The sequence below is a fragment of the Mustela erminea genome, chromosome 18 (genome assembly GCF_009829155.1).
Source record: "Mustela erminea isolate mMusErm1 chromosome 18, mMusErm1.Pri, whole genome shotgun sequence".
NCBI classification, from domain to species: domain Eukaryota; kingdom Metazoa; phylum Chordata; class Mammalia; order Carnivora; family Mustelidae; genus Mustela; species Mustela erminea.
Window position 1 is genome coordinate 37,285,259 of NC_045631.1, and position 25,813 is coordinate 37,311,071.

At 47.4% G+C, this 25,813-nt stretch overlaps 1 protein-coding gene and 1 non-coding gene across 4 annotated transcripts in view; one reads left to right on the forward strand and one right to left on the reverse strand.

Moving 5' to 3' along the window:
* Positions 1 to 769: 769 nt before the first annotated feature.
* The window catches only part of B4GALNT2 (beta-1,4-N-acetyl-galactosaminyltransferase 2), a 45,000-nt gene continuing 19,956 nt past the window's right edge, over positions 770 to 25,813 (reverse strand). For 2 of the 3 annotated variants that reach the window (XM_032321407.1, XM_032321408.1), the window contains 10 exons: positions 22,371 to 22,559; positions 21,679 to 21,816; positions 14,098 to 14,204; positions 12,848 to 12,885; positions 11,227 to 11,407; positions 10,002 to 10,088; positions 5,540 to 5,727; positions 4,583 to 4,723; positions 1,745 to 1,964; positions 770 to 1,255 (listed from right to left, as the gene is read on the reverse strand). In XM_032321407.1, the coding sequence (XP_032177298.1) occupies positions 1,050 to 1,255; positions 1,745 to 1,964; positions 4,583 to 4,723; positions 5,540 to 5,727; positions 10,002 to 10,088; positions 11,227 to 11,407; positions 12,848 to 12,885; positions 14,098 to 14,204; positions 21,679 to 21,816; positions 22,371 to 22,559 (1,495 nt within the window). In that variant the 3' untranslated portion in view covers positions 770 to 1,049. Of the gene's footprint in view, positions 1,256 to 1,744; positions 1,965 to 4,582; positions 4,724 to 5,539; positions 5,728 to 10,001; positions 10,089 to 11,226; positions 11,408 to 12,847; positions 12,886 to 14,097; positions 14,205 to 21,678; positions 21,817 to 22,370; positions 22,560 to 23,728; positions 23,761 to 25,813 lie in introns of all 3 variants that reach the window. The other variant, XM_032321406.1, reaches the window with a different exon arrangement.
* On the forward strand, positions 10,523 to 10,626 carry LOC116578586. The gene has a single exon (XR_004280955.1). It is a non-coding gene; the product is annotated as a U6 spliceosomal RNA (small nuclear RNA).

The window sequence follows — 25,813 nt, forward strand, 5'->3', positions numbered from 1 at the left end:
GAAGGCTGTCAGGAGGCTCTTGTTTCAGCTCCTCTTTGTGCATATGTTGCTTTTTTCTTTTCCTTTTTTTTTTTTTTTTCCCTTGGCTGAAGGCTGGCTGTCTCAGCTCCTGTCACATGGTGCAAGGGACACGTCGTCAGCTCCTGAGTGTGATGTCTGAAGTCCAGCCATCCACAGAGACTTGCTTTGCAGACCCAATTCAAAAAAAAATTTTAAAGATTTTATTTATTTATTTGACACAGAGAGACACAGCGAGAGAGGAAACACAAGCAGGGGGAGTGGGAGAGGGAGAAGCAGGCTTCCCACTGAGCAGGGAGCCCAATATGGGGCTCGATCCCTGGACCCTGGGATCATGACCTGAGCCAAAGGCAGAGGCTTTAACCCACTGAGCCACCCAGGTGCCCCAGAGAGGATATTTCTGACTACAGTATCATTTCTCCCAAATAACCCTCAAAAACCCCAAAGCCATTCCTAAGGAATGACTACGGAAGCCAACCCATACTCTACTCATCTGCAGGAGATCCAACAGGGGATGTGCAGGTAGGTGTTCCATAAACGGTACTGCATCATACAAATAACGATTGTTATTGATGGGCTTCTGTCGCCCTTCTCGGGGACTAGTCCATTTCTTTTTTTATTTTTTTTAATTTCTTTTTTAAAGATTTTATTTATTTGACACAGAGAGAGAAATCACAAGTAGGCAGAGAGGCAGGCAGAGAGAGAGAGGGGAGGAAGCAGGCTCCCTGCGGAGCAGAGAGCCCAACATGGGGCTCGATCCCAGGATCCTGGGATCATGACGTGAGCCGAAGGCAGAGGCTTTAACCCACTGAGCCACCCAGTGGCCCCAGGACTAGTCCATTTCTAATGAGCCTCTGGTGGGTATTTGTAGTAACTGAGCCCCACCCTCTGCCCCACCCACTAGCTTGTCCTCCTTCATCTCATCAGGTGGCCCACCCCCAGTTCCACTGTCTTAGGTACCCACCCCCAGTTCCACTGTCTTAGGTACCCAACCCCAGTAAGCCTAGAGCTTTTCTGATGCCCAGGCGCCTTCAGGAAGAGCACAGGAGATGGTTCTTGAAGTAGTGGAGTGCCAGCTTGAACTGGACCTGTTCCTTGGTGTTGGTCCGAAATGCGCTGTAGGTCTTCTCCAGTGCGGCCAGCTCTGGGTCGGCCACCGGAGACCGGGCCTGGTGACCTATGATCACTTCCGGACATGACCCCACGAGCAAGCTCCCGAGCCCGTCGATAAAGAACTCTGCCAAGAGAGGGAGAGCGTAAGCTTCAGCCAGAGACCCCGGGGCCATATTCCAGGTCTGGGGGGGGAGAGGCAGGTAGGGAAGGGTGCGGTGTGTACCCATGGGGAAGTTGAGCGTCAGGCAAAGCCCCCTGCCCAGGCTGATGACTGGGAAGGAAATAAGTAAGCACATTTCTCCGAGGTGTGGCCAGAGAGGCAGAAAAACCCAGAACAGCAAACTCCAGAACTGAAGGAATCAGAGGGTAGTGAGGGAGGGGACAGAGCTGCAGGGGAAGGTGTCTCACAGGGGAGCAGCAGACAGGAGATAAGAAATCACAGTGAGAGGAAGGAGGGAGGGAAGAGAGACCCTGAGCTCCCTCGTTGGGGGAAAGGGAGACGAGCCCACTGTTGCCGGCAACGACCATGATCAGTGACTCGCAGCTCTTGGAAAGGACAAACTGCTGAGGTTAGTCCACGGGCCAGCACCTTCCCCACTCAGCTTGTCCCCACCTGAGTGAGCCACCCGCTGTAGGCGGGGGTCGAAGCCAACTCTCTGGAGTCGCTCCGTGTGGGCCAGGAAGAAGTTGACAACGCCACTGGTCACCACACAGCGGGGGAAACCATCCAGGGTTCTGAAAGAGCCTGGCCTCCGGTGAAGACAGTCCCCATTCTGACTCTTCTCCAGCAACAGCTTAAACTGGAACACATTTCCAAGTACACTGCCACCTACCTAACCGGTGGGCAGAGAAACGCATGTTAGAGCACATAGAATTGATATCCACGTTGCCTCTGCCAGGAAGCCTTCCTGGACTGAACCTGAGTTACAGTAAGAATCACACCTGTTCTGTATCTACCCTCCATACCAGTCCTTGGGTACTCTCTTGTTGCTGTTGCAGCCACCATCTTCCAAACACCATGGCTGGGTCTCTTGATCTTTTCATCCTGCTCACAGCAGAAAATCTCCTTGGTAGGAGCAGAAAGCACCAAGTCCAAAGGGCACACGACTCTGCTCCACTCACCCAACAGCAAGTTCACTTTTTCCAGAAGGTAGGTCACTCCCTTTCACGAGGAGAAGCAGTGTTTGCGTGCAGACAAGCAGCAGCCTGCATGCACACGGGTCCTTTGGTGGAGTCCCCACGGCCAGGCTTCTTGCAACAAGCCATGTGCCGTGTGTCTCAAGCTTGCCTTCCTCCCACTCCTCTGCTCCTGGCTCTCCTCCCTGAGCTGTCTGTTCACGCACTCACGGAAGATCTGTGCATTTCTACGTGTGAGCCCCAGCACAACAGGATGAGTCCTGAACCCTCATAATCCTCTAGGGTGGCTCTTAGTCCCCCCGTCACTAGTTCCTTCCTTCTTTCTTTAGCAAAGAGACCCTCCGAGTTGTTAAGTGGACTAAATGAAGAGAGCCAGCTACACCAGTAAAGACGGACTCTTTCCCATTTTCCTTGTGAGGTCTGACCATGTGTCTAAGTCCTGACTGAAGGGATGTGAATCTTCAGAAGGAATGTCTGCAACTTCTCGCACATTCTACAAAGACAAATGCTTGTCCTTCATGTTCTCTCCCCCTTTCTTCTGGCCACGCAGCCGAGGACTATGAGGACGGCGTAGTACCAAGGGAAGGAGGCCGGTCCAGGAGGATCCTGGAAGCAAAGTCAAGGGCCAGCTTGGATTTTCACACGGCGGGAGTTCTGCTTTCTACCCCACTGATGTACTGTGATCAGCTCTCTGGAAGAGTAGCTAGGAGATACCCTGGTCTTTTCTTTTTGGTATTTTTTTTTTAAGGTTTTATTTATTTGACAGAGACAGCGAGAAAGGGAACACAAGCAGGGGGAGTAGGAGAGGGAAAAGTAGGCTTCCCGCTGAGCAGGGAGCCCAATGTGGGGTTCAATGCGGGGTTCGATCCCAGGACCCTGGGATCACGACCTGAGCCAAAGGCAGACTTTTAACGACTGAGCCACCCAGGTGCCCCTAGCCAGGAGATATCTTAGTCAATACAGATGCCTTGGGGACTGTCCTCCTGGAAGAGAGAACTATGATCTCAATGCCACTGATTTTCTTATCTATTTCCTGTTTTTCTTTTCTTGTTTTTTAGAAACAGCTTTTATTGAGCTATCTTTAACACATTAAAATTGTACATATATTTTTAATCCTACATATTTAAGGTGTAGGGCTTGATGTTTTGATATGTGTAGACCACATATCTACACATTGTGAAACCATGTGTAGTGAAACCCTGTAGTGAAACCACTGTAATCAAGCTAATTACCATATCCATCACCTGCATTGTAACCATCTCTTTGTGCCCTTGGCCAGAAGACTGAAGATCTGTTCTCTTCACAGATTTCAAGAATACAATACACTATTATTAACTGTAGCTGCCTTTTTCTTTTCTATGTAGCAAATGACTTTTGATGTTCTCATTCTTTTCTTCTTTTTTAAATGTCATGAGGCCTATGTGTGCTTTTTAGAACTTTGTACCATTTGCATATAAGGGCCTATTCAGCCAGAGCAGCCCCACCCCGGTTGAACTGCCATTTTGCTGTAAAGCTTAAATTGACCCTGCGCCCCACCAGGGGAACTTATTTAAAAGCAAGTCTGGGAAACCAGTCCCAGTAAAGTCCAAATACAAGGGTGGGTCAGACCAGGTGGAGGTATTCAGTCAGTGGGGGGGCATACTGTCTCCTAGCTACCAAGGAGTATGCCCCCCCCCCTTTGGGAGCCTTTTGGCACCAATCCTAACCAAGGTGTGATAGGCTGGTTCAAGTGTCTGCTAGGGTAAATTATAATTCAGTTGGTCACCTAGCATCACTGTGGAGTTTCCTGTGTGTGTTACAATCTCATTGGCCACCTGTGTGTGGCCAGGCCCAACCACATGGCCTTTGCTCTATAAAGGTTAGTCTGGAAAGCAGGGAGGGGTCGTACTCTCTGGAGGGGCGGCCCGACCGGTCTTTTTGACGGTTGGTCTGATTCCTGATGCTTAGCGTGAAATAAAGCTTTGCTTGACCTTCGCTTTGTATCAGTCTCGCTCCTCTAATCATGGACCCATTATTGGGGTACCCAATTTTGGGGGACCCAACATGTATTTTTTTTTTATATCAACACACCATTTTAAAAACAAAACGAGGGTTAATATGGTGGTGGGGGGGGATGTAATTTGCCCAGAGAAAAGAAAATTTGAAGGTAGAAGCCGAAACCACACAGCTCCTGATTCCCACCAAGCTTATTCCTCTCCTTCCCCAGCCCCTCCCCCAACCCTTCCCAGACTCCCCCCACCCCCCTTCTTCCCTTTCCCTCTCCTGGCCGGCTCTACAGGTTGCAACTGGGGTGAAACTGGCCACTCTCCCTTACCACGTCCAATTCTGTTTTCTCGAGGACATCCACCAGCACCTCAATCTTGGTGTCGTTGTTGAAGAGGAAATCGTCGTCCACCCAGAGAACGTATTTGGTGGTGACCTGAGAGATGGCCAGGTTCCTACCAGCAAACCAGCCCTGCGGGTATAATGAGGTCAGATCAGCGGTTGCCATCCCCCGCCACATTTTAGAATCACCTGGGAGCTTTCTAGGCGGGGCGCCTGGGTGGCTCAGTGGGTTAAGCCTCTGCCTTCGGCTCAGGTCACGATCTCAGGGTCCTGGGATTGAGCCCCGCATTGGGCTCTCTGCTCATCGGGGAGCCTGCTTCCTCCTCTCTCTCTCTCTGCCTGCCTCTCTGCCTTCTTGTGAGCTCTGTCAAATAAATAAAATCTTTAAAGAAAAAAATAAAATAAATTCCCCACCGCCAGGCTGCACCCCAAACAGCAGTTGAAAACCACTGAGTTCAAGGGAGCTCGTGTCTCAGAGACACAGGAGGAAGGACAGTGACTCCCTGAATCAAAGGCTGAGGCGGGGGGCGGGGAAGGACTAGGAAGTTCTCCCTTGGTCCTAGGACCAGTGTGGTAGGATGGAAGTCCTTTTTCACCCGAGTCTCTGCGCAAGCCTCTAGCCTGGGAGGAATCCTAGGGATCACAAGTTTCTCTGCATGTGAGGAATCCCTAGAATGTCAGACACCTCAAGTCACATAGAAGGACCTCAATTAATGTCTGTACCAAAGACAGATTAACCACTTCATCCATGCAGAAATGTGAGGGTGGTCCGATTTCCCTGTGAACTTGGAGTCGGCGAAGGGACTCAGAGGAAAGTCGCATCCCCTCTGCTCCGGCATCATGCCCTCCTGGGAAAGCCACTCAAGCATCCCCATCCGGGGTGGAACATGACTCCAGGGAGCTCTTTCCCGGGACCCAGACACCTCCCCATGTGGGCGGGACATACCTTCCCGAAGGGCATGGGGTAATACTCCACATGGTTGTCATTAATCTTCAGAGGCTCCTTGCTGTCATCGGCCACGATCACTGTCAAGTCTGGGTAGTACTCACGAAGGCTCCGGAGCATGGTCATGAGCTTGTGGGGACGGAGGAAGGTTTTGGTGGCAACGGTCACCAGGTCTCTGAGCTTCCTCTCTGGACGAGAAAGGGTGGGGTATCAGAGCGCTGCCTTTTGGGAAGCCTCACTGACTTGACTTGAGCTGTTCTGGTGATTTCTTTATGCCACACCCTCATGCTTCTAGTATACAGCACTTGGTAAGAATTTGTTAGTCGGAACAGAAAATAAATGTATTTAAAACACAGCCAGCTTGTTGAAATTGTATGTGTCTTCTAGAATTTCTTTCCCTGGTTCTGTTGGCTTGACTATGCCATCTCCTCCCATCAGTGTGAATGCTCTGTCTTACCGAAACTATTTGGATCTTGCTGTCGTGTTAATACTAGGAATTGAGATGCACAGAGCTCTGCCCATCAAGGGGTTCAAGAGTTAATGCTGGCTGAAAGCCACAACCCTACCAGTGGCTTGTGGGCAAGTGCTCCAGAACACCACCGCAGAGCTCCTTCTCAGAATGACAGAAGTCAGACGTCCTTCCAGAATCCTCTTTTTAATACCTGTTGTACCATTATAGCAGCTCCCCCGGGGGGCTGAGGGCATGAGGGAAAAATGACTGGTGGGAAGAGTCAAGTAAATTGTGTTCAAGGACATGCCAAGTGAATTATATCCTCCCTTTTTGTCAGAGGCTGGCCCCTGGCCAGGGCGGCCTCTGCCATTAAAAGATGGCGCCTGGCTAGTTGCCAGGTTAGGATTGCTTCGTGAGACTAAGCGGAACGCCCAAAGAGGAAGTAAACAGCATTGGTTGCTAGCGAAGTTGTTCGTTTAGGTGCACAGCCTGATTCGCTCCCTCCTGTACCCTGCTCGCTGATTGGTCATGTAAGCATATATAAGTGTGTAGACTTGCGGAAATAAAGAGAGAGAAGATACATCTGAACTGGGGCTTCTTGTCGTCCTTGCGGGTCGAGGGCGACACCTTTTCTTGGGCCACGTGCCAAGTTGGGTTCTTTTGTTACAGTAAAGAGAGAACCAGGAGCGTGGATGTAGTCAAGATTGGGGGACTCCTGGCTAAGCTGGTGGTGTAGCTTTCTGTTTGAGAGTCCCTATTTTTTCCCAATATACAGCAACGATAAAAATACAAAGATAGAACGATGCACAAAAATACACATTACTTCCAAGGAATAAAAATAAAGATCAGTGAGCAGAGCTGGGACCTCCTGCATTCTGGGATCAGAAGTAACAGAGGAGGCTGATTCTGAAGGGTAATGAAATTAAGATATCTCACGGGATGTGTGGGTCCAGAACCAGGCTTTTTGCTTGAAGTCATGGACTAGAGCTAGGTGGCACACCCTCCACCCCTCACCACTACCTGCCAGGCAAGGAACCCCAGAACAGCCATCACCCCTGCACACACCTCCAGGTGCAAACAGAAATGACATCACTTCACAGCCACGACCTGTGCCAAGCCATCCTCAGGCCCAGCAACGGGCTCTTTCATAAGTCCGATACCACCATGAGACAGGAATCCCGAGCCTCCAGTATCAGAAAGTAGGCCAGAAGGCTGAGGAGACAGGGATCAGATCCAAGGCTAAAGCTGTGAGATGGGAAGGAGCCAGGAGAGAGAAGGGGAAGAGAAGAAAACAAACAAGCACAGCCTCCTACTCACGATGAGCTCACCCACAAAAATTACAGAGCACTTAAAGGAAATTAGCATGAACGACAGCCAATGACTCTCCCGTATACAGATGTACCCACTCCAGACAGACAGAAAATGACAGAGAACTCCAAAACCGATTTAAAATAAGAATGTTCAAGCAATGGCATATATATATTCTTCCCCCTCTTTCTTTTTATGGAAACAATAGTTTCCTCTTCCCTCTCTCATTTTGTATCAGTATTAAAAAAAGCCTTCCCCTGTGTTTTCTCCTCCCTCCTTCTGAATGCCTCTGCACAGAATTTCGTTATATGGATGGACCACAGTTGATCTGATCGGTGCATCCCACTTCTAAGGTTTTTGTGCTTGCAAACAATGCTGCAGTAAAGAACCTCAAACATGTCATTTCACACAGATAAAAATATCTGTATGATAATTTGTAGAAGTACAATTGCTGGGCCAAAGGGAATGCACGTTCCAAATGTTGATCGGTATTGCCAAATTGCCTCCGGAAAGGCTGTGCCCATTTCCATTTCCCAGCAGGAGTTTGTAAGAATGCCTGCCCCTCCCCACTCCTTGTCCAGTACTTTCTGATAATGAATGTATTTTTCATTTGCACTTTTTTTAGTATGAGACTGAGCATATATTCTAACAGCGAAAAGTACCGTTGAATTTCATCTGTTGCCAACTGTGCATTTTTCCATTGGCTTACTAGGTGTTTGGCTTTTTGTTTTGTTTTGTTTAGGTGGTTTAAACAAAAACAAACACATTTACTTATTTGGGATGCCTGGGTGGCTCAGTCAGTTAAGCATCTGCCTTTGGCTCAGGTCATGATCCCTAGGATCGAGTCCCACATCGGGCTCCTTGCTCTGTGGGGAGCCTGCTTCTGCCTCTGCCTGCTGCTCCCCTGCTCGTGCTCTCTCTCCCTGATAAATAAATAAATAAAATCTTTAAAAACATTTGCTTATTTAAGTACTCTCTACACCCAAGGTGGGGCTTGAACTCCCCAATCCCCAGATCACGAGGTACAAGCGCTACTGACGGAGCCAGACAGGCACACAAGCCTATTAACTGTTCTTATGGATTCACAGGCACTTTAAAGTAAAAGTACACCTTTGGGGGCACCTGGGTGGCTCAGTGGGTTAAGTGTCTGCCTTTGGCTCAGGTTATGATCTCAGGGTCCTTGGATCGAGCGCCGCATCAGGCTCTCTGCTCTGTGGGGAGCCTGCTTCCTCCTCTCTCTCTGCCTGCCTCTCTGCCTGCTTGTGATCTCTCTCTGTCAAATAAATAAATAAAATCTTGAAAAAAAAAAGTATACCTTTGACTTTAACGTGTGTTGAAGATATTTTTTTCCCCAATTTGTTCTTTGTCATTTGCCTTTGCTTTTGGTGAGTTTCTGCACAAATAGCATTTAAAATTTTTATGTATTTTATGTGTGTAGTCTTCTCTTTCTGGTCTTTGTGGTTTTGGTTTGTTTGCTTTTTTTAAGATTTTATTTATTTATTTGACAGAGAGAGACAGCGAGAGAGGGAAGACCAGCAGGGGTGTGGGAAAGAAAGAAGTAGGCTTCCAGCTAAGCAGGGAGCCTGATGTGGGGCTCAATCCCAGGACCTTGCCCAGGACCCTGGGATCATGACCTGAGCCGAAGGCAGACATTTAACAACTAAGCCAACCAGGGGCCCCCTGGCCTTTGTGTTTTATGTCATATTTAGAAAGGTCTTACACTCTAAGTTTTTTGTTTCTTTTTTTTAAACTGCACATGTTTGGGACGGGTGGGTGGCTCAGTCTGTTAAGCCATTGCCTTTGGCTCAGGTCATGATCCCAGGGTCCTGGGATGATGTCCTGCATCGGGCTCCTTGATCAGCAGGGAGCCTGCTTCTCTGCCTCCGCCTGCCACTCTGCCTGCTTGTGCGCTGTCTCTCTCTCTCTCTCTCTCTCTGACAAATAAATAAATAAAATCTTAAAAAATTAAAAAAATAAACTGCATGGTTTTTTTTTTTTTCTAGCATTTAAAAATATGAGATAGTTGGGGCACCTGGGTGGCTCAGTGGGTTAAAGCCTCTGCCTTTGGCTCAGGCCATGATCCCAGGGTCCTGGGATCAAGCCCCACATTGGGCTCTCTGCTCTGTGGGGAGCCTGCTTCCCCCTCTCTCTCTGCCTGCCTCTCTGCCTACTTGTGATCTCTCTCTGTCAAATAAATAAATAAAATCTTTAAAAAATATATATGAGATAGTTGATCAGTTTGGAATTTCTCTTGGTGTGAGCCATAAGACAGATTCATCTTTTTATCTTCCTTTATCAGTGCAGTTGTCCCATGTGACTTCTTGAATCATCATCTCTGCACCCTTTAATTTGGAAAGCTACCTTTCTCACAGATACTCCAACGTATCTGTTTCTGAGTTTCCAATTCGACCCCAACGATATTATCTAGCCATGGTGCAATACTGCTCTGTGCTTATTACTATTACTTATTAAGATGTTATAATGGTTGGTTTTTTTTCCCAGAATAAACACAACCACATAATAAGTTAAATACAATTAAGCAATATGAGAATATTAGAATTTTTTTCTCATTTATCAGGAATCATACCAGAGTGGTTATTTTCATCAACTCTCCTCCTTGGCCTCAAGAGCCGATCTCTTCTGAGATTCACCAACTAGCTCGACATGACTCCACCCCACATCCCCCAGGAGCCAGGGCCTTACCTGGTCCGGGGTCGTATAACTTGGGGATGACAGGATAGCGGATGGTCACTGGAAACTGGACCACCGAGGACTCGAACTCCAGACTCACTGGAGGGAGAAATAAGGTCAAGGAGGGCAGCACGGAGTCTAGGTCACTCTCCACACTGCCCCAAGGTAGACGATCTGCAGCACGGGAGTGAAGGTTCAGTAAAGAAATGTCCTGCCTGGAAGGAGACCCCACTGAGTTGACAGCATTCTGGCTCCTGACTTGTTGTGTGTCCCTGGGGTAACTGGCTGAGTGCTTTTTTTTTTTTTTTTAATTAAATAATCTCCATGCCCAACATGGGATTTGAACTCACAACACTGAGAACAAGAGTCACCTGCTGACTCTTGACTGAGGCATCAGGTGCCTCCTGCTGAATGCCCCTTAACTCGCATTTCTTCCACTGTGAGAGTCTGGTGGGGTAGAGTAGGCCTCGAATCAGAGGGCCTGGAATAAGTTTTACTTTGCCATTTATTATCTGAACTACTTGGGTAAATCAGTGCTTGCTTCGGCAGCACAAATACTCAAATTGGAAAGATACAGAGATCATCATGGCCCCTGAGCAGGGATTCCACACAAATTCGAAATGCCTTGGGTAAATCACTTACTCTCCTTCTCCAGCTACAAAACCAGGATACCACCACCCGCCCTGTTTTATCTCACAGGGTCAATTGGTGAAGGGAGATGTTTGGGAATCTGTAAGTAGAGAGGGTGCTCTCTTTAGTTCATGGTCATGCATAATCTATCCCGTGTTTCATTTTTCTGCTGGTGTCCTGGGAATGCATCTTAGGTAGCTAGTCAAAAGAGAAAAGAATGACTTTAATTCCCCCACATCCCTCTTTTTCTGTTAATGCCCAGGACGAGATATTGATGCGCAGACTGGGTCCCTCCTCTCTCACAGCTGAAGTCTTCAGCTCTGAGAGCTACGGATAATGGGGAACAGAGCCAGCTGGTTTCCAGGTGCAGAGCACAAAGGATCTGCCCTCATAGGGAAATGCATTTTCTTCAAGTCACGCTATAGGGTCAGTGGCAGCATGGGAGTAATGTTGGGGACAGTAATTGAGAAGTTGGATGTCTACAGTTGGAAACAAGAGTAAGTACAGAATTCTAAATGCAGGCAGGCTTCCTGGAGGATGAAGACTTTGAGAGGGCCCAGTGGTGTTTTCCCACTTCCTAAGCATTTTGCTTAGGACAGGCTCTCACCCACATCCACCCTGCGGTGCTGGTACACCGTGCTGGTATAAGTCACGTGCTGGAGGATGAAATTCAAAAGCTTCCGGTCACTGGTCGAAATGGTCAGCCTCTTCTGGCCTCTGCCCTGGACCACACTGTCTGGGATGTCAGCGAGGGTGTTCAGTGTCCCCAGAGAAGCGGTCAGGGTGACCTAAGGCCGATGAGGCAGAAAGACGCTAAATGCGAGGGAAGGCACATGCCCAGGATGGCCAGCAGGGGGCAGAGAGGAGGCGCCTCCTAGCGTCCCTGGGAGCTGGAGTCTGGCGCCAAAGCCGTTTGCTGCTCTGTCCCCAGAGAAGGACAACCAGGTCCTGGGGACTCGTGTGTTCAAAGGTCACTGGTCTCTTGAGTCTTGGCTTACAGGATCCCATTCTTCTAGATTTCTCCTTACTCCTGCTGGCTGCTCCTTTTAATTTCCGACTTCCTCCTCCACCTCTGTCTAACCTCCCAAAACAGTTTTTCTGGGTTTGGCTTCGTGCCCTTTTTCTCTTCCTATTCAACACCTTCTCACTAGAGGTGGCGGCTTGAAATACCATTCATATGCTAATGACTTAAATGTGTGTCTCCAGCTCTCCTCTTAAGATCCAACTGCCTGGCCAGTTGCTCCGCTGGGAGTGCCACAGGCACCTGAAATCTTCACAACCGAGCCACTGATTTTTCTCTATACACCTGTTTGTCACCCTCTTCCTGGTTCCCCCTGCCTTGTGAATGGTACCTTCATCCATTCAACTGTTGCGGTCCCTAATGGAGGTCATTCCCGCTCTGCATGAGTCCCGTTGCGGCTACCTTCAACATGTAGCTAGAACTGGTCCCCTCTCTCCATCCCACTGCTACTCCCTAAAGCCCATCTCCTCTCCTGCCTTCTCGTCCTCTGGGCAGCCGGATATTTTTATGAAAAGTACAGTGGGTTCCCCCACACCTGCTGAAAACACTTCGGTCAGCCAACAGGTGTTTTCTGAGATGCAAATTATAGGTCCTGGGAAAAAAGTAGTGAATAAAATCAACTCCCCACCTTCAAGAGGCTTATATTCTAGTTGGGGAGAAAGGTGGTTAAGTATATCTTGATGCATATAAAATAATTCAGGTACAGACTCATCACCCACTCCAACCTCTGGTGTGCAGAGTGGGAAAACTAAAACTACATTTCCCAGACTACTTTTTAGATTAGGGTTCTAGTTTCACTTTGCCTCCCTCCACCCCATCAGCTCTACGCACAAGGGCTGGATTTGGAGCTACATTAAGCAGGAACGAAAGGCAGGGCACAGAGTCCCCGTGTTGCTGGCCGGTGCTAAACCCGATGGAGGCAACAGGCACCCGAGCCAGGGCTGTGGCGACGGCTTTTTCCTGCAGCAAAAACAGAAGCCTCTGCACTGACCTGGGTTTCTGGAAGTCCTCCTTGGAGCTCCGGCCACTCAGACAGCTGGAAAAATCATGCCTTCTGGAGGCAACCCCACCCCGTCTCCCCACCTCAGACTCATGGTAGATATTGAATCTGGATGAGCACTCTGTCAAAATCTGAGACCGGTCACCACTGGGGACGGGGCTTGGGCAGTGATGCCAAGTGCAAAAGGGGGCTGGGAAGGGGACTTGCCTCATAGATGGGGGCCTCTGGTCCTTCAAACTGGAGACCTGGAGGACACAGGAGAAAAGGATAAAAAACACCATTTGAGAGAAGGCCAAGGGCTCCCTGATGCTCACTACTTTCCTGGTGACTCCCTTACATCCTTCCAGAATCCCTTCCAAGCTCATCTCCCATGCAGAGTGTTTGCTGACCACTCCCCGCTCCCTGGGGTCCTGCTGGGTGGTGTCCCATGGTCCTTCTCAAATTCCAGTGGGCCTAAAGCCTCCGATGCCCATCCTTAGCCCTGGACGGGTACTGTGAATTAATCCCGCCCCTTCCGGATATCTCTGTTATGGAACGGAAGGCAGCAATGGATAAGTAATGAAACATCTTTATATGAGGTTACTAGAATAGTCAAACTGGTAGAGACGAGATAAGACATGCTACAGAACGGTGGTTGCCAGAGGCAGGAGGGGGGAAGGAAGGCAGAGCTAAATGGGTACGGAGTTTCAATTGGGGAAGATAAAAAATTTCTGGAGATAGATGATGGTCACAGTTGCAGAACACTGAGAAGATACTTAATGCCACAACACTGTGTGCTTAAAAATGATTAATATAGTAAATTTTATGTTACGCATATTTTACAACAACAAAAAAGGACTCATCCAAAATGGTGAATTACTTTTTAAATGACTATTCAAATCATTTAAATGACTAAAGCAATTCATCCAAATGTATGTACTTTAGAATCTATCTCTGTGCTCATAATACGTGAATTTAAGTTCTACTTCAAATAGAGCCTCCCTATGGGGCCTTAGATAACTTACATCATCTGTGAAATTGGCAAAATAACATTTACCTCCCAGGAATGTGGTGCTGAACTGGAGAAGTGTGTAGAAATCCCTTGTGGAGGGGAGTTTTAACCAACATTAAATATTCTTTTCAATATGCTCTCCCAGGAGATGGGCACATCTTTGCCTGATCTCATGATGCTGGAGGACACCAAAAAGCCAATCATGTGCTAAGATTCCTTGAGGCACACAGATTTCTGTCCTCTTCTGTGTGATTCCGGATCCCCGGGGACATCATAGCACCTAAGGGTGATCCCCAATGGTGGAAACTTTGAGACTAACCACTAAGTGAAATCATGTCAAGCTTCCCGCATTATGCTGAGTACACAGCAGGTACTCAATAAATGACTGTTCCCTTCCACTCCCCCATTTTGCTTAAGAAGAGTTAAGAAAGTTGTCTGGCTTTTCTCCACATGGAGAGCTACGTACCTGGAATGGGAACTGTATGCAGGGGTATCACCTCTACCCCATGGACTGGGTATCCAAAGGGGAGGTTGGGCTGAGCCAGCAGCGGCGGTGGATGGGGCAACCCTTCTCTGCAGGAAACAGAACCGGAACTGTCAGCAGCTGCTCTCACGCGCCTCCCTGGTTAGTTCTGAAAGTGGTACCTGTACCCGGAGCTCTGTGCTGCCAATGGGGAGAAATTGAAAGTAGACTGCCTCATTCACCCCTCTATTCCTTCCCTCCTTTATTCACCCTTGAATTCCCTCCAGCCTTGAACTCCACAAGAGTCCAGGCCCATGGGACGCCTGGGTGGCTCAGCTGGTTAAGCGGCTGCCTTCGGCTCAGGTCATGATCCCAGCGTCCTGGGATCGAGTCCCGCATCGGGCTCCTTGCTCAGCCGGGAGCCTGCTTCTCCCTCTGCCTACCACTCTGCCTGCTTGTGCTCACTCTCGCTCCTCTCTGTCTCTCTGACAAATAAATAAATAAGATCTTTAAAAAAAAAAAAAAAAAAGAGTCCAGGCCCTTTACAACAAAGCACATACAAAATTAAAAACACAACCAGCAGGGGAAGAAGAAACAAAGTAAAAGACCATCTGGGCAAACCCAGTTGCATCAGATGAATGCCAGGGTCACAGGTGAACTTCCTGGTAGTCAGGGTGTAAAGCTACGGGCGGTCAATATTCCAGTCTTATCAACAGGACAAAGCAAACAACTTCAGAGGCAAATAAACCTTTTCCTGGCGCTGAACTCAAAAAGAAAATACATCACAAGAAATGTGATTTGTTGCCTCAGTATTTTCAGAGCAAACACGGTGATGATTTTCATATGGTTTTGTGGTTATAACAACCTCAGTCAAGGGTAAGCACATCACGAGTCAGTGAGACTGATTCTTTGGCGGACTAAGGTAATACGGTTGAAATGCAGCCCTTGGCGATCCAGTGTAGCCAAAGGTATCGTTTAGATGCCCTGGAAGAATGATTAGACTACTGTAGTGAATATTTATGGGAATACAAAAGAGATGAAATTTTAAAATGGGAAATGATATAAATAGGCAATTAAAAGAAGGAGAGCAAATGGCTAATGCATAAATGAAACAAGCTCAGCTTCAGAATTAACCTGGGAAATACAACTTTAAAGACAATGAACTGGGGACAGCTGGGTGGCTCAGTCGGTTAAGCGTCTGCCTTTGACTCAGGTCACGATCCCAGAATCCTGGGATCGAGTTCTGCATCAGGCTCCTGGCTCAGTGGGGAGCCTGCTTCTCCCACTGCCTGCCACTCCTCCTGCTTGTATGGTCTCTCTCTCTTGCTCTTTGACAATAAATAAATAAATAAAAATTTAAAATAATAAAAATACAAATACAAATAAATTACAAAATAAAAACTATGAACTGGAGGTGCCTGGCTAGTGACTCCTAATTGTAGGTTCAAGCCCCACGATGGGTGTAGAGATTGCTTAAAATAAAATAAAATCTTAAAAAAAAAAAAAAAACAAGGAAAGGCTTTTTTCATTAATGTTTCAAAATGTAATGATAAGGAGTATTGGTTAGGTAGTGGGTATCTAAGATACCCACTCGTCATGAGAATGTGAATTAATGTAGACACTCTTGAATACTATTTGCCCGTATTTATTAAAAGCAGAAATAAGCACCTCTCATGAATGAGGGATTCAGATGCTAGTTAAGGGGGAAAACACCTGCCTGTGTAAGCAACAACATGCATAAGGAGGTTCATTTCAGTTCCTTTGAAATGAACATCTTTATACACATCTGAAGGAAATAAGGAAAGAATGTAAATATAACATAAGATGATTATTATAAATTATGTAAATGTAATAATGAAAATTCCCCCCAAATTTGAATATCATTCAATAGGAGAATGGCTTAATAAAATTCATTGTATTCATAGCTGTATAGCAATTAAAAGGAAAGAACTAGGGTGTCTGGGTGGCTCAGTGGGTTAAAGCCTCTGCCTTTGGCTCAGGTCATGATCTCAGGGTCCTGGGATCGAGCCCCGCATTGGGCTCTCTGCTTGGCGGGGAGTCTGCTTCCCCACCACACCCCCCACCCTGGCCTGCCTCTCTACCTACCTGTGATCTCTCTATATACATCAAATAAATAAATAAAATCTTTTTTAAAATTTTTATTTATTCGACAGAAACCACAAGCAAGCAGAGAGGCAGGCAGAGAGAGGGGAAGAAGCAGGCCTCCCGCTGAGCAGAGAGCCCATCTCCATCCCAGGACCCTGAGATCACGACCTGAGTTGAAGGCAGAGGCCCAGCATACTGAGCCACCCAGGTGCCCCTAAATAAATAAAATCTTTAAAAAAAAAATAAAAGAAAAGAACTAGACATATAAACGGCTCTTAAAAATGTACTTAACCGGGGACTCCTGGGTGGCTCACTCGGTAAAGCATTCAACTCCTGGTATTGTCTCAGGTAATGATCTCAGTGTCATCAGTTTGAGCCCCGTGTCCGGCTCCAAGCTCTTAGTGGAGCCTGCTTGAGATTCTCTCTCTCCCTCCCCTTCTGCCCCTTCTCCTTCTGCCTCCTTCCCTTGCTCAAGCAGTCTCTAAAACAAACAAACAAAAAAACTTAAAAAAAATAACCAAATTGAATGAAAAAAAAAAAACAAATTCTAGAGTGATTTGTTCTTATGGTGTCAATTACATTAAAACCACACACGCAGATGGGTGAAACAGGAGAAGGGGATGAAGCAGGGAGTTGTGTATAGAGTTGCTGAAGCGCTGTATTGTATTGTACGCCTGAAACTAAAAGAACACTGTGTGTCAACTACACTGGAATTAACATGAAATTTAACAATACACACAAAACCCCAAGAGTATATGTTTATGTGGCTATAGCTACACTCACATATGTATGTGATTATGTGTGTTTGTCTGTGTGTGTTGCTGTGTAAAACAGTGTGAGGTAATCTATACCAAACTCCCAAGGGCAGATTGGGTTGGCAAGGGAGCCTATCATATAAGGCAGGGGAGCAAGGAGAGTTGAGGGGGTCGGTTCAAGTGGACTTTTTTAAAAGGAGCATTATCTGGGGTGCCTGGGTGGCTCAGTAGGTTAAGTGTCTGCCTTTGGCTTGGGTCATGGTCTCAGGGTCCTGGGATCGAGCCCCGCCTCAGGCTCCCTGCTCAGCGGGGAGCCTGCTTCTCCCTCCCCCTTTGCTCCACCCCTGACCTGTGTATGCTAGCTTGCTCTCTTTCTCCCAAATATATAAACAGAAAAGCATTATCTGTGTACTACTCTTTTTAAAAAATATATTTTATTAATTTATTTGAGAGAGTAAGCATGAGAGGGGGGACGGTCAGAGGGAGAAGCAGACTCCCCACTGAGCAGGGAGCCCCATGCGGGACTCGATTCTGGGACTCCAGAATTATGACCTGAGCCCCAGGCTGTTCCTTAACCGACTGAGCACGCAGTTGCGCCCCCGTACTACTTTTTAAGTGAAGTAGCATACGGAGCTGATCAGACTCAAATGAACCAGAGATCTGACCCAGCATCAAGCGAGCTCATGATTTCAAGGATACAAACAGGTGGCGGAGACCAAGCACACAGGGGTGGTGCGTGCACCAGGGTGGTTCCCACGCCCGCCTTCCCACATCAGACCTGCACTCCCCAGGCAAGGATAACAGGTATGATCTCCAAATAGGGTTTTGCCAGGCTCCCGCACACAGCAGAGAGCATGTAAGTCATGAATCATCTCCATTTTACACTCGCAGAGAGTTGTCAGCTTACGTGACATTCGCCAGGGGCCAAAGATTCTGTGTTATTTATTCTTTTTTTTTTTTTTTTTTTTTAAAGATTTTATTTATTTATTTGACAGAGAACACAAGTAGGCAGAGAGGCAGGCAGAGAGAGAGGAGGAAGCAGGCTCCCTGCTGAGCAGAGAGCCCAATGCGGGACTCGATCCCAGGACCCTGAGATCATGACCCGAGCCGAAGGCAGCGGCTTAACCCACTGAGCCACCCAGGCGCCCCTGTGTTATTTATTCTATGTGATCCCTTTGCCCCTGTGCTCAAGTGGGCACAAAGAGACTAAGAAAATCCCATTCCTGGAGGGGGGAAAACCCAGACCAAGACACCAAGAACTAGAATACTACGTCACCCGTTCAGGAACAGGAATGAGGCAGCTCTGAATCCTACCTTCTGGAACATTCCTTTTGTAAAATTCTCAGAACTGGAAACTGCTCTCCCTCCTAAGACTGACTACTCCCCTGACTACTATCGCAACACCGAGCTTTGGACAGAGTTCCTGGGATCCACACCGTTAGCTGAACACACCCTGGGGGCCACGGAGCGCCCACGGTCACCCCACAGCTCTTGGTATGTTACAGTGGCGGCAGAGAGGGCGACGCGGAGAGTGGAAGGGACACAGGGAGGACCTGCTGACTCCACCCTCTTGGTTCTGTTGTGAGCTCCCTGGGAGCAGGCTCTAGATCAGCTCTGTCTCTGCATCTAACTCAGCGCCTTGCTAGGGGTGTTCTGGCTGTTTCTCTGGCTAACAGAGAAAGATCCGAGGCGGGGGGTGGAGAGGGAGCTGAGCATCTTCTTTCCTGGCTACAGCCAAGATGACAGGAGGCCTGGTTCACATCACTGATTATTACTGGGCTGTTTGTTCTGGTACCTGCGTTGCCAGGTATAATCCCAGGAGAGCTGGGCATTTCCCCAAGCAAAGGAGGCCAAGTGAGGACACGACCAGCTCATAGCCTTCCCTGCTTGAAGTAATGCTCCTTCTTATAATTAATTCCTCTGCCCAGCTCCCTCCAGACAACACCCCCTCCTATGAGTCCTCTGCTTCATGTTCTCCTACCTCCTCCGTTGCCCCATCTTACTGTCTCCAGAGTCTTCCAAGCTTCCTGCCTCTTCTCCCTCCCCCCACCACGCACCTCCTGCAATAGGCACACCTGAGATGTTCCTTGCTGGGAACAGTCCTGACCTCCTTCTCCCAGCAGCCCCACACTGTCCAGACCAAAGACAGAAGCCATCGTCCTGCAAGAATGTGCCTGTTTCCCTCACACCATTCATTACATGTCGCAACAACTCTCGGTATGATTACTATCCCCTCCCTTTTTTTAAGATTTCATTTATTTATTTGACAGAGATCACAAGTAGGCAGAGAGGCAGACAGAGAGCGAGGAGGAAACAGGCTCCCCATGGAGCAGAGAGCCCAATGCGGGGCTCGATCCCAGGACGTTGGGATCATGATCTGAGCTGAAGGCAGAGGCTTTAACACACTGAGCCACCCAGGCGCCCTTTTTACAGAAGAGGGTAGGCAGCCTGCGCAAGGTCATCTGGATGGGATGTGGAGGATGCAGGACCCAAACGCAGCCGGTCAACCTCCCTTGGCCACACTGTTAACTATGGAGCCCTGTTGCTCCTCACACAGCTACGTGGGGGCAGGGTTCAAATCCATGCCAGAATCCTCTGTCTAACCCACTGGTTCTTTGACTTCCAATGCTGCCTCCTGTTGGTGCCCCCATTTCTGTTCTGTGGGGTCTCCCCTTTGTATGTAGTTGGGGGGCGGGGAGGTGGTAGTTGAGTCCCCAAATCAACCCTGGAGGGCCCAACTCACCCTTTCTCTTCCTTGATTCATGACTCAGGCTCAGCCAACTGGGCACCTGGGGACGGTGCATCCGAGAGGCACAAACACCACTGTTCCAGCAGTAGACGAACCTTTACCTTCCCACCAACTAAGCACCGGGTCTCCCTGCCTCCCCTATACCTTCCTAGGATGTAATTCTCCACAAAAAACCGGAGCGATATTTTACGAAATTATCTCTAAGAACTTGCCACTTCTAAAAACCATTCAGTTCTTGGGATGCCTGACTGGCTCAGTCGGTGGGGCCTTGGACTCTTGCTTTCAGCTCAGGTCAAGATCTCAGGGTTGTGAGATCAGCCCTGGGCTGGGCTCTGCATTCAGCGTGGAGTCTGCTTGACGTTCTCTCTCGTCCTCTTCCTCTCCCTCTGCCCCTCCCCACCACTCATGCTCTCTCTAAATAAACAAATGAGATCTTTACCAAAAAATGGTTCCATTCTTTGCATTACTCAGAAAGCAAAACGTATGCTCCACCTCCCGGCTTACTGGCCTCTCTCTGGGCTCATCCCACCAGCCCTCCCCTGAGCGACCAGGGCTCCGACAGCCATCACCTGCTTGTTTGTCATCCAGCCATCATGAAAGCACCCCATGCCCAAGGCTCTGGGCCCTGGATTAACTCTTCCTTCAGAGCTTCTCCTTTATAGGAGCTGGTGGGGACTCCTGCTTGATATACAAATCAGAGTTCAAGGTCACCTTCCTTCATCATCCCATTAAATTTTATGCCATCAAGAAACATTCTACCACACCTATTTTTAATTTACGTCTCCATGAAGCACTTACAATGATCTAATATTTAGGTGATTTGTGTATCTCTTAATGAATTATGTGTCTCCTGGGAGAACCAGAAGAGCAACAATTTTAATAGCAAACCACAACAATAGCAGCAGGTGTTATTTTTGTAGTGCTTGTATATTTCAGGCCCTTCATGAGTTACTAGCTCTTTGTATATTAATACAATGCACACTCCAAAGCCTTCAAAGGTTATGAAAGAAGTATCTTTATTATAATTTCCATATGAGGATGGTTAAGTACTAGGAGGTGAAGTCACTTGCCATCCAGCCTATTCTAGAGTTCAAGTCCCTAATCATGGTGCTCTTATTTTTATTTTTTTTTAAGATTTTATTTATTTATTGGACAGAGAGAGAGATCACAAGCAGGCAGAGAGGTAGGCAGAGAGAGAGGGGGAAGCAGGCTCCCCGATGAGCAGAGAGCCCGATGTGGGGCTCAATCCCAGCAACCTGGGATCATGACCTGAGCCGAAGGCAGAGGCTTAACCCACTGAGCCACCCAGGCGCCCTTATTTTTCTTTTTTATTATGGCATACCTTCTGCTATAACTCATAAATGATTCCAGGAAGGAAGGAAGGAAGAAAGGAAGGGAGGGAGCAAGGGTGGGCCTGTCCAGCCCTTCTGTGCTCCTTGGTTCTTGATTTCTTAGCCTGGTCATCCTATCACCTATGGTTTTGAGGAGGTTCCAACATCCTTCCGACAAACACCCTTTTGATATAAGCCCATCAGAGTCGATGATCATCGCTCTTTTCAATCAACAACCCTGGCCTATACACTCCAGGTGTGTCATTCTAGGCCCTGCATATAGCACGGGGACATATGCTCCCAACGTAAATGAATTAGAGGTGCACCTGCTGCAAAGTCACCTGCTGTGAAGGTCTGGATGCCGGAGTTGTGCCACCTACACCACATGGACATCCCAGACTATTTTCATTCCTTTGCTCTGTTCTTACTATGAAATGTTCTAGACATCCAAAGTTTGGTAAATCTTCATTTATGGACCATTTTTCTCTGTTCTCTCTCCTTGCTTTATTCCTAACAGTGTCCGCCAGGGACTCCTGCAATCGAGGAGTTTCTCCCTGTTTTCTTGGGACCCACACCCTCAGGACACAGTAGAGAGAGCTTTTGCTCTCCCCCAGCACCAAAGAGCCCTCACAGTCTGCATTACCTCCTCTGGAAGTGTTCAAATTCAGCCTGTCTCCTTGCTTTCACCGCTGGGAGCTCAGTCTGGTCATAGGCATCCTGAAAGTTGTAGCTTCCCGGCTGTGAGGTAGCATCGCATTTGCACTGGTTTTTCGGGAAGAGCCTAAAACCAGAAAAGGACTGTGACCATGGAGTGGGCGGGTGGGCTGGTGGGTGAGAGACCCCGGGGTCTAATCAGTGTGAGTTTCACCCTGAGAATCTCCTTTCCATATACTCACTTGCTTTACTCAGGAGGAGATTCTGGAATCCCAGCAGCGCTCCCTCCCAGGGATACAGGGGTCGGGTGGAGGAAGGGGAAGGGGAAGAAAGCCCGCTCTCTAGAATTATCTCCAGCACCAAATGGCTTTGAACTTGAGTCATGTGAATGCCCATGGCATCGGGGCCTCACCAGAAGAGGAGGCCAGCGGGACAGAAAGGCAGCATCTTTCTTACAGTTTTAGCCAAACACACCCTTTGTAGTTTTAAGGGACTTTGCTCGGTGCTGTAGAGAGCACACAGCACCCTGCAGACCAGCCCTTCTCCAGGTCCCCCAGTTTGGATCACTTGAACAACAAGCACAGGTTCGGGAAGGCAGGGAACTGGCAATAAATTGGGCACAGTAAACCATCAGAAGAACAAGGGAGACATCGGACCAATGTGGAATAAATTGACTCTCACCAGATTCCTTCGTAGGTAAAGAGGTTCTTGAGTCGTTCCTCAGGTAGAAGCTTCGGGATCTGGTCGGGCAGAGCAGAATGAGGGAGCTCTGGCTTGGGGCTACTGAACTCCACACTTCTGAGTAGAAATACAACAATGCCAAGTCCTAAGAGTAACACTGAGATCTTGAGAAGCCAAGGAAACTCAGACCTGTTAGAAGACAAAAAGAACAAATTCCGTTAACATCTTTTTTTTTTTCTTGACCACCTAATAAATGACTTGACTGTGTAATGTTCGTGGGAATAATAACTTGAGGAAAAACGTAAGTGAAATACCTTATACTGCTTACCAAAAGTGATTTCTCATTTTAAAAAGAGAGTAAAGAATCAAGCCGCAACAAAGAGACTCAGAAAAATCACAAAGCAAAGAATGGGCAAAAACAGGGACGCCTGGGTGGCTCAGTGGGTTAAGCCGCTGCCTTCGGCTCAGGTCATGATCTCAGGTCCTGGGATCGAGTCCCGCGTCGGGCTCTCTGCTCAACAGGGAGACTGTTTCCCTCTCTCTCTCTCTCTGCCTGCCTCTCCATCTACTTGTAATTTCTCTCTGTCAAAGTAATAAATAAAATCTTTAAAAAAAAAAAAAAGAATGGGCAAAAACACCCCAAGGGGGACAAAAAAGAAAGTAAGGTTTGCAATATTTATGTCAGCATAGTTGAATTCAAGGCCCAAAAAAAAAAAAGTATTAAATAGGACAAAAAAGATCACTTACAATGACCAAATACATGACCCACAAAACAGATGTAGTGGTCATGAACTTTATCCACTGAACAATAGCATTAAAGTACAGAAAGCAGGGCACCTGGGAGGCTGAGTCAGTTAAGCATCTGACTCTTGATCACAGCTCAGGTCTTGATCTCAGTGGGTTCAAGCCCCGTGTTGGGCTCCACGCTGGGTGCGGAGCCTTCATTAAAAAAAAAAAAAAAGAAGAAAGAAAGAAAGAAAAAAGAAAAAAAAGGCAGAAGGATTACAAATACAAAGATAGTCTTAGACTCCAACATTCTCACATCTAACACCTAACACTCTTGCAGCTCAGTGCTTCACAAATCAAGTCTCCAAAATATATAAAATAGTACAGCAACTAAATGATATAATTCATATTATATCAAAGAGCTCTTACAACACTTACAAAAATTGGCCACGCAAAGAAAACTGTAATCAAGTAGAAATAGTTCAGATCATGTACTCTGACAGCACAATCAAAAATGTAACCTCACGAAAAGCCCGCTTCCCCAACAGCATGGAGATTTTAGAAAGGTCTTCCAAAGCAACCCTTGAATCATGGACCTCAGAATGAAAATATAAAGATAATAAAGACATTACCTTCCAGAACTATGGAACACACTCAAACTGTCCTGAGAGGAAAAATTGAAGTTTTAAATGCCAATTTCTAACTATGAGACACAAAATTAATAAATTAAGCAATCAAATAAAAAGCTTGAAAAAAAGGAGCCCCCCTGGGTGGCTCAGTGGGTTAAGCCTCTGCCTTCGGCTCAGGTCATGATCCCGGGATCCCAAGATCAAGCCCCACATCGGGCTCTCTGCTTGGCAGGGAGCCTGCTTTCCCCTCCTCTCTCCTGCCTGCCTCTCTGCCTACTTGCGATCTCTGTCAAATAAATAAATAAAAATCTTTAAAAAAAAAAAAAAAAAGGAGGGACGCCTGGGTGGCTCAGTTGGTTGAGCAGCTGCCTTCAGCTCAGGTCATGATCCCAGCGTCCTGGGATCCAGTCCCACATTGGGCTCCTTGCTCAGCAGGGAGCCTGCTTCTCCCTCTGCCTCTGCCTGCCATTCTGTCTGCCTGTGCTCGCTCTCTTCCCCCCTCTCTCTCTGATAAATAAATAAAATCTTTAAAAAAAAAAAGGAGCTTGAAAAAAGGACAAAGGAACAAAGCTAAGAAAAGCAGAAAGAGGAACTTAAGAACAACACAAGGAGAAAGTCGTGAATTAGAGAAACCTAAAATGGAGTCATTGCTAACTCTAAGCCCTGAGCAGACAGCTTTTGTGGTGTCTGCCCAGTTTATAACCTCTCTTCTGTAAGACTTTTCTCCTGACCCACACCGGGAACACCTAAGATCTCAGCTCATTACGAGGTACTCCCCGGCCATGGTGGATTAGACCAAGGGTGAACACCTGGTCTGAGCTGGGCCAGTCAACCACAATTTCTTCCCCAGGAATTAGAAATGAGATCAGATTATTCTGGTCCCCTGAACCAAGAAGAGAAGGGGGAATAGAAAACAAGAGACACAAAGTGAAACCTGGATCTTGAACACCCCAATGAAAGGGATGACTTTCCAGAAAAACACAAATGACCTCAACAGACCTGTGATAAAGCCTTTGAGAAAATTATCAAAGGCCTATCTACTCTCCCTTTCAACAAAGTCTCAGATCCATGTTTCACCAGTAAACAATTCCAGCCCGGTTTATAAATAAAAGCTTTACAGTGATACAGACATGAGTACTCATGAATAGCTATATACCTATGCTAAATACATATTAGCAACTAGAATACAATGGTAGGTTACATGAATGATTCATCATCAACAAATGGGAGTTCTTTCTAGGAGTTCAAGGATAATTCAATATTATGCAATTTATTAATAAATTTCACCAGGTGAAAATTCAGAATATGGTTATATTGACAGATGATCTTTTTTTTTTAAGATTTTATTTATTTATCTGACAGAGAGAGATCACAAGTAGGCAGAGAGGCAGGCAGAGAGAGAAGAAGAAGCAGGCTCCCCGCTGAGGAGAGAGCCCGATGCGGGGCTCGATCCCAGGACCCTGGGATCACGACCTGAGCCGAAGGTAGAGGCTTAACACACTGAGCCACCCAGGCGCCCCGACAGATGATCTTAAAAGCATTTAATGTGGGGGGCCTGGGTGGCTCAGTGGGTTAAGCCTCTGTCTTCAGCTCAGGTCGTGATCTCAGGGTCCTGGAATCAGCGTTGCATTGGGCTCTCTGCTCAGCAGGGAGACTTCGTCCCCCTCCCTCTGTGCCTACTTGTGATCTCTCTCTATCAAATAAATAAAATCTAAATTTTAAAAAAGCATTTAATAAAATCCAACATCCATTCTTCATTTGTTAAACATTTAAGAAAGGACCCAGAAGAAATGACACCTCACTAATAATCACTAGCACATCTAACACCTAACACCTGTATTTTGGTCTCTAAACATTCTTCCTCTCTAAAGGAAATCAGAGCACCTGGGAGAACTGGCCCAGTTCTGTGTTTGGGGTAAGGGAAATGTAAAGTGAGTGAAGGAGTGCCGTAGTGCCAGAAAGGACAGGAGCTATCTAAGAAGACCACAGTCATCTTCAAAGAAATACGAGCCAGTTTATGGGGCACCTGGGTGGCTCAGTGGGTTAAGCCTCTGCCTTTGGTTCAGGTCATGATCTCAGGGCTCTGGG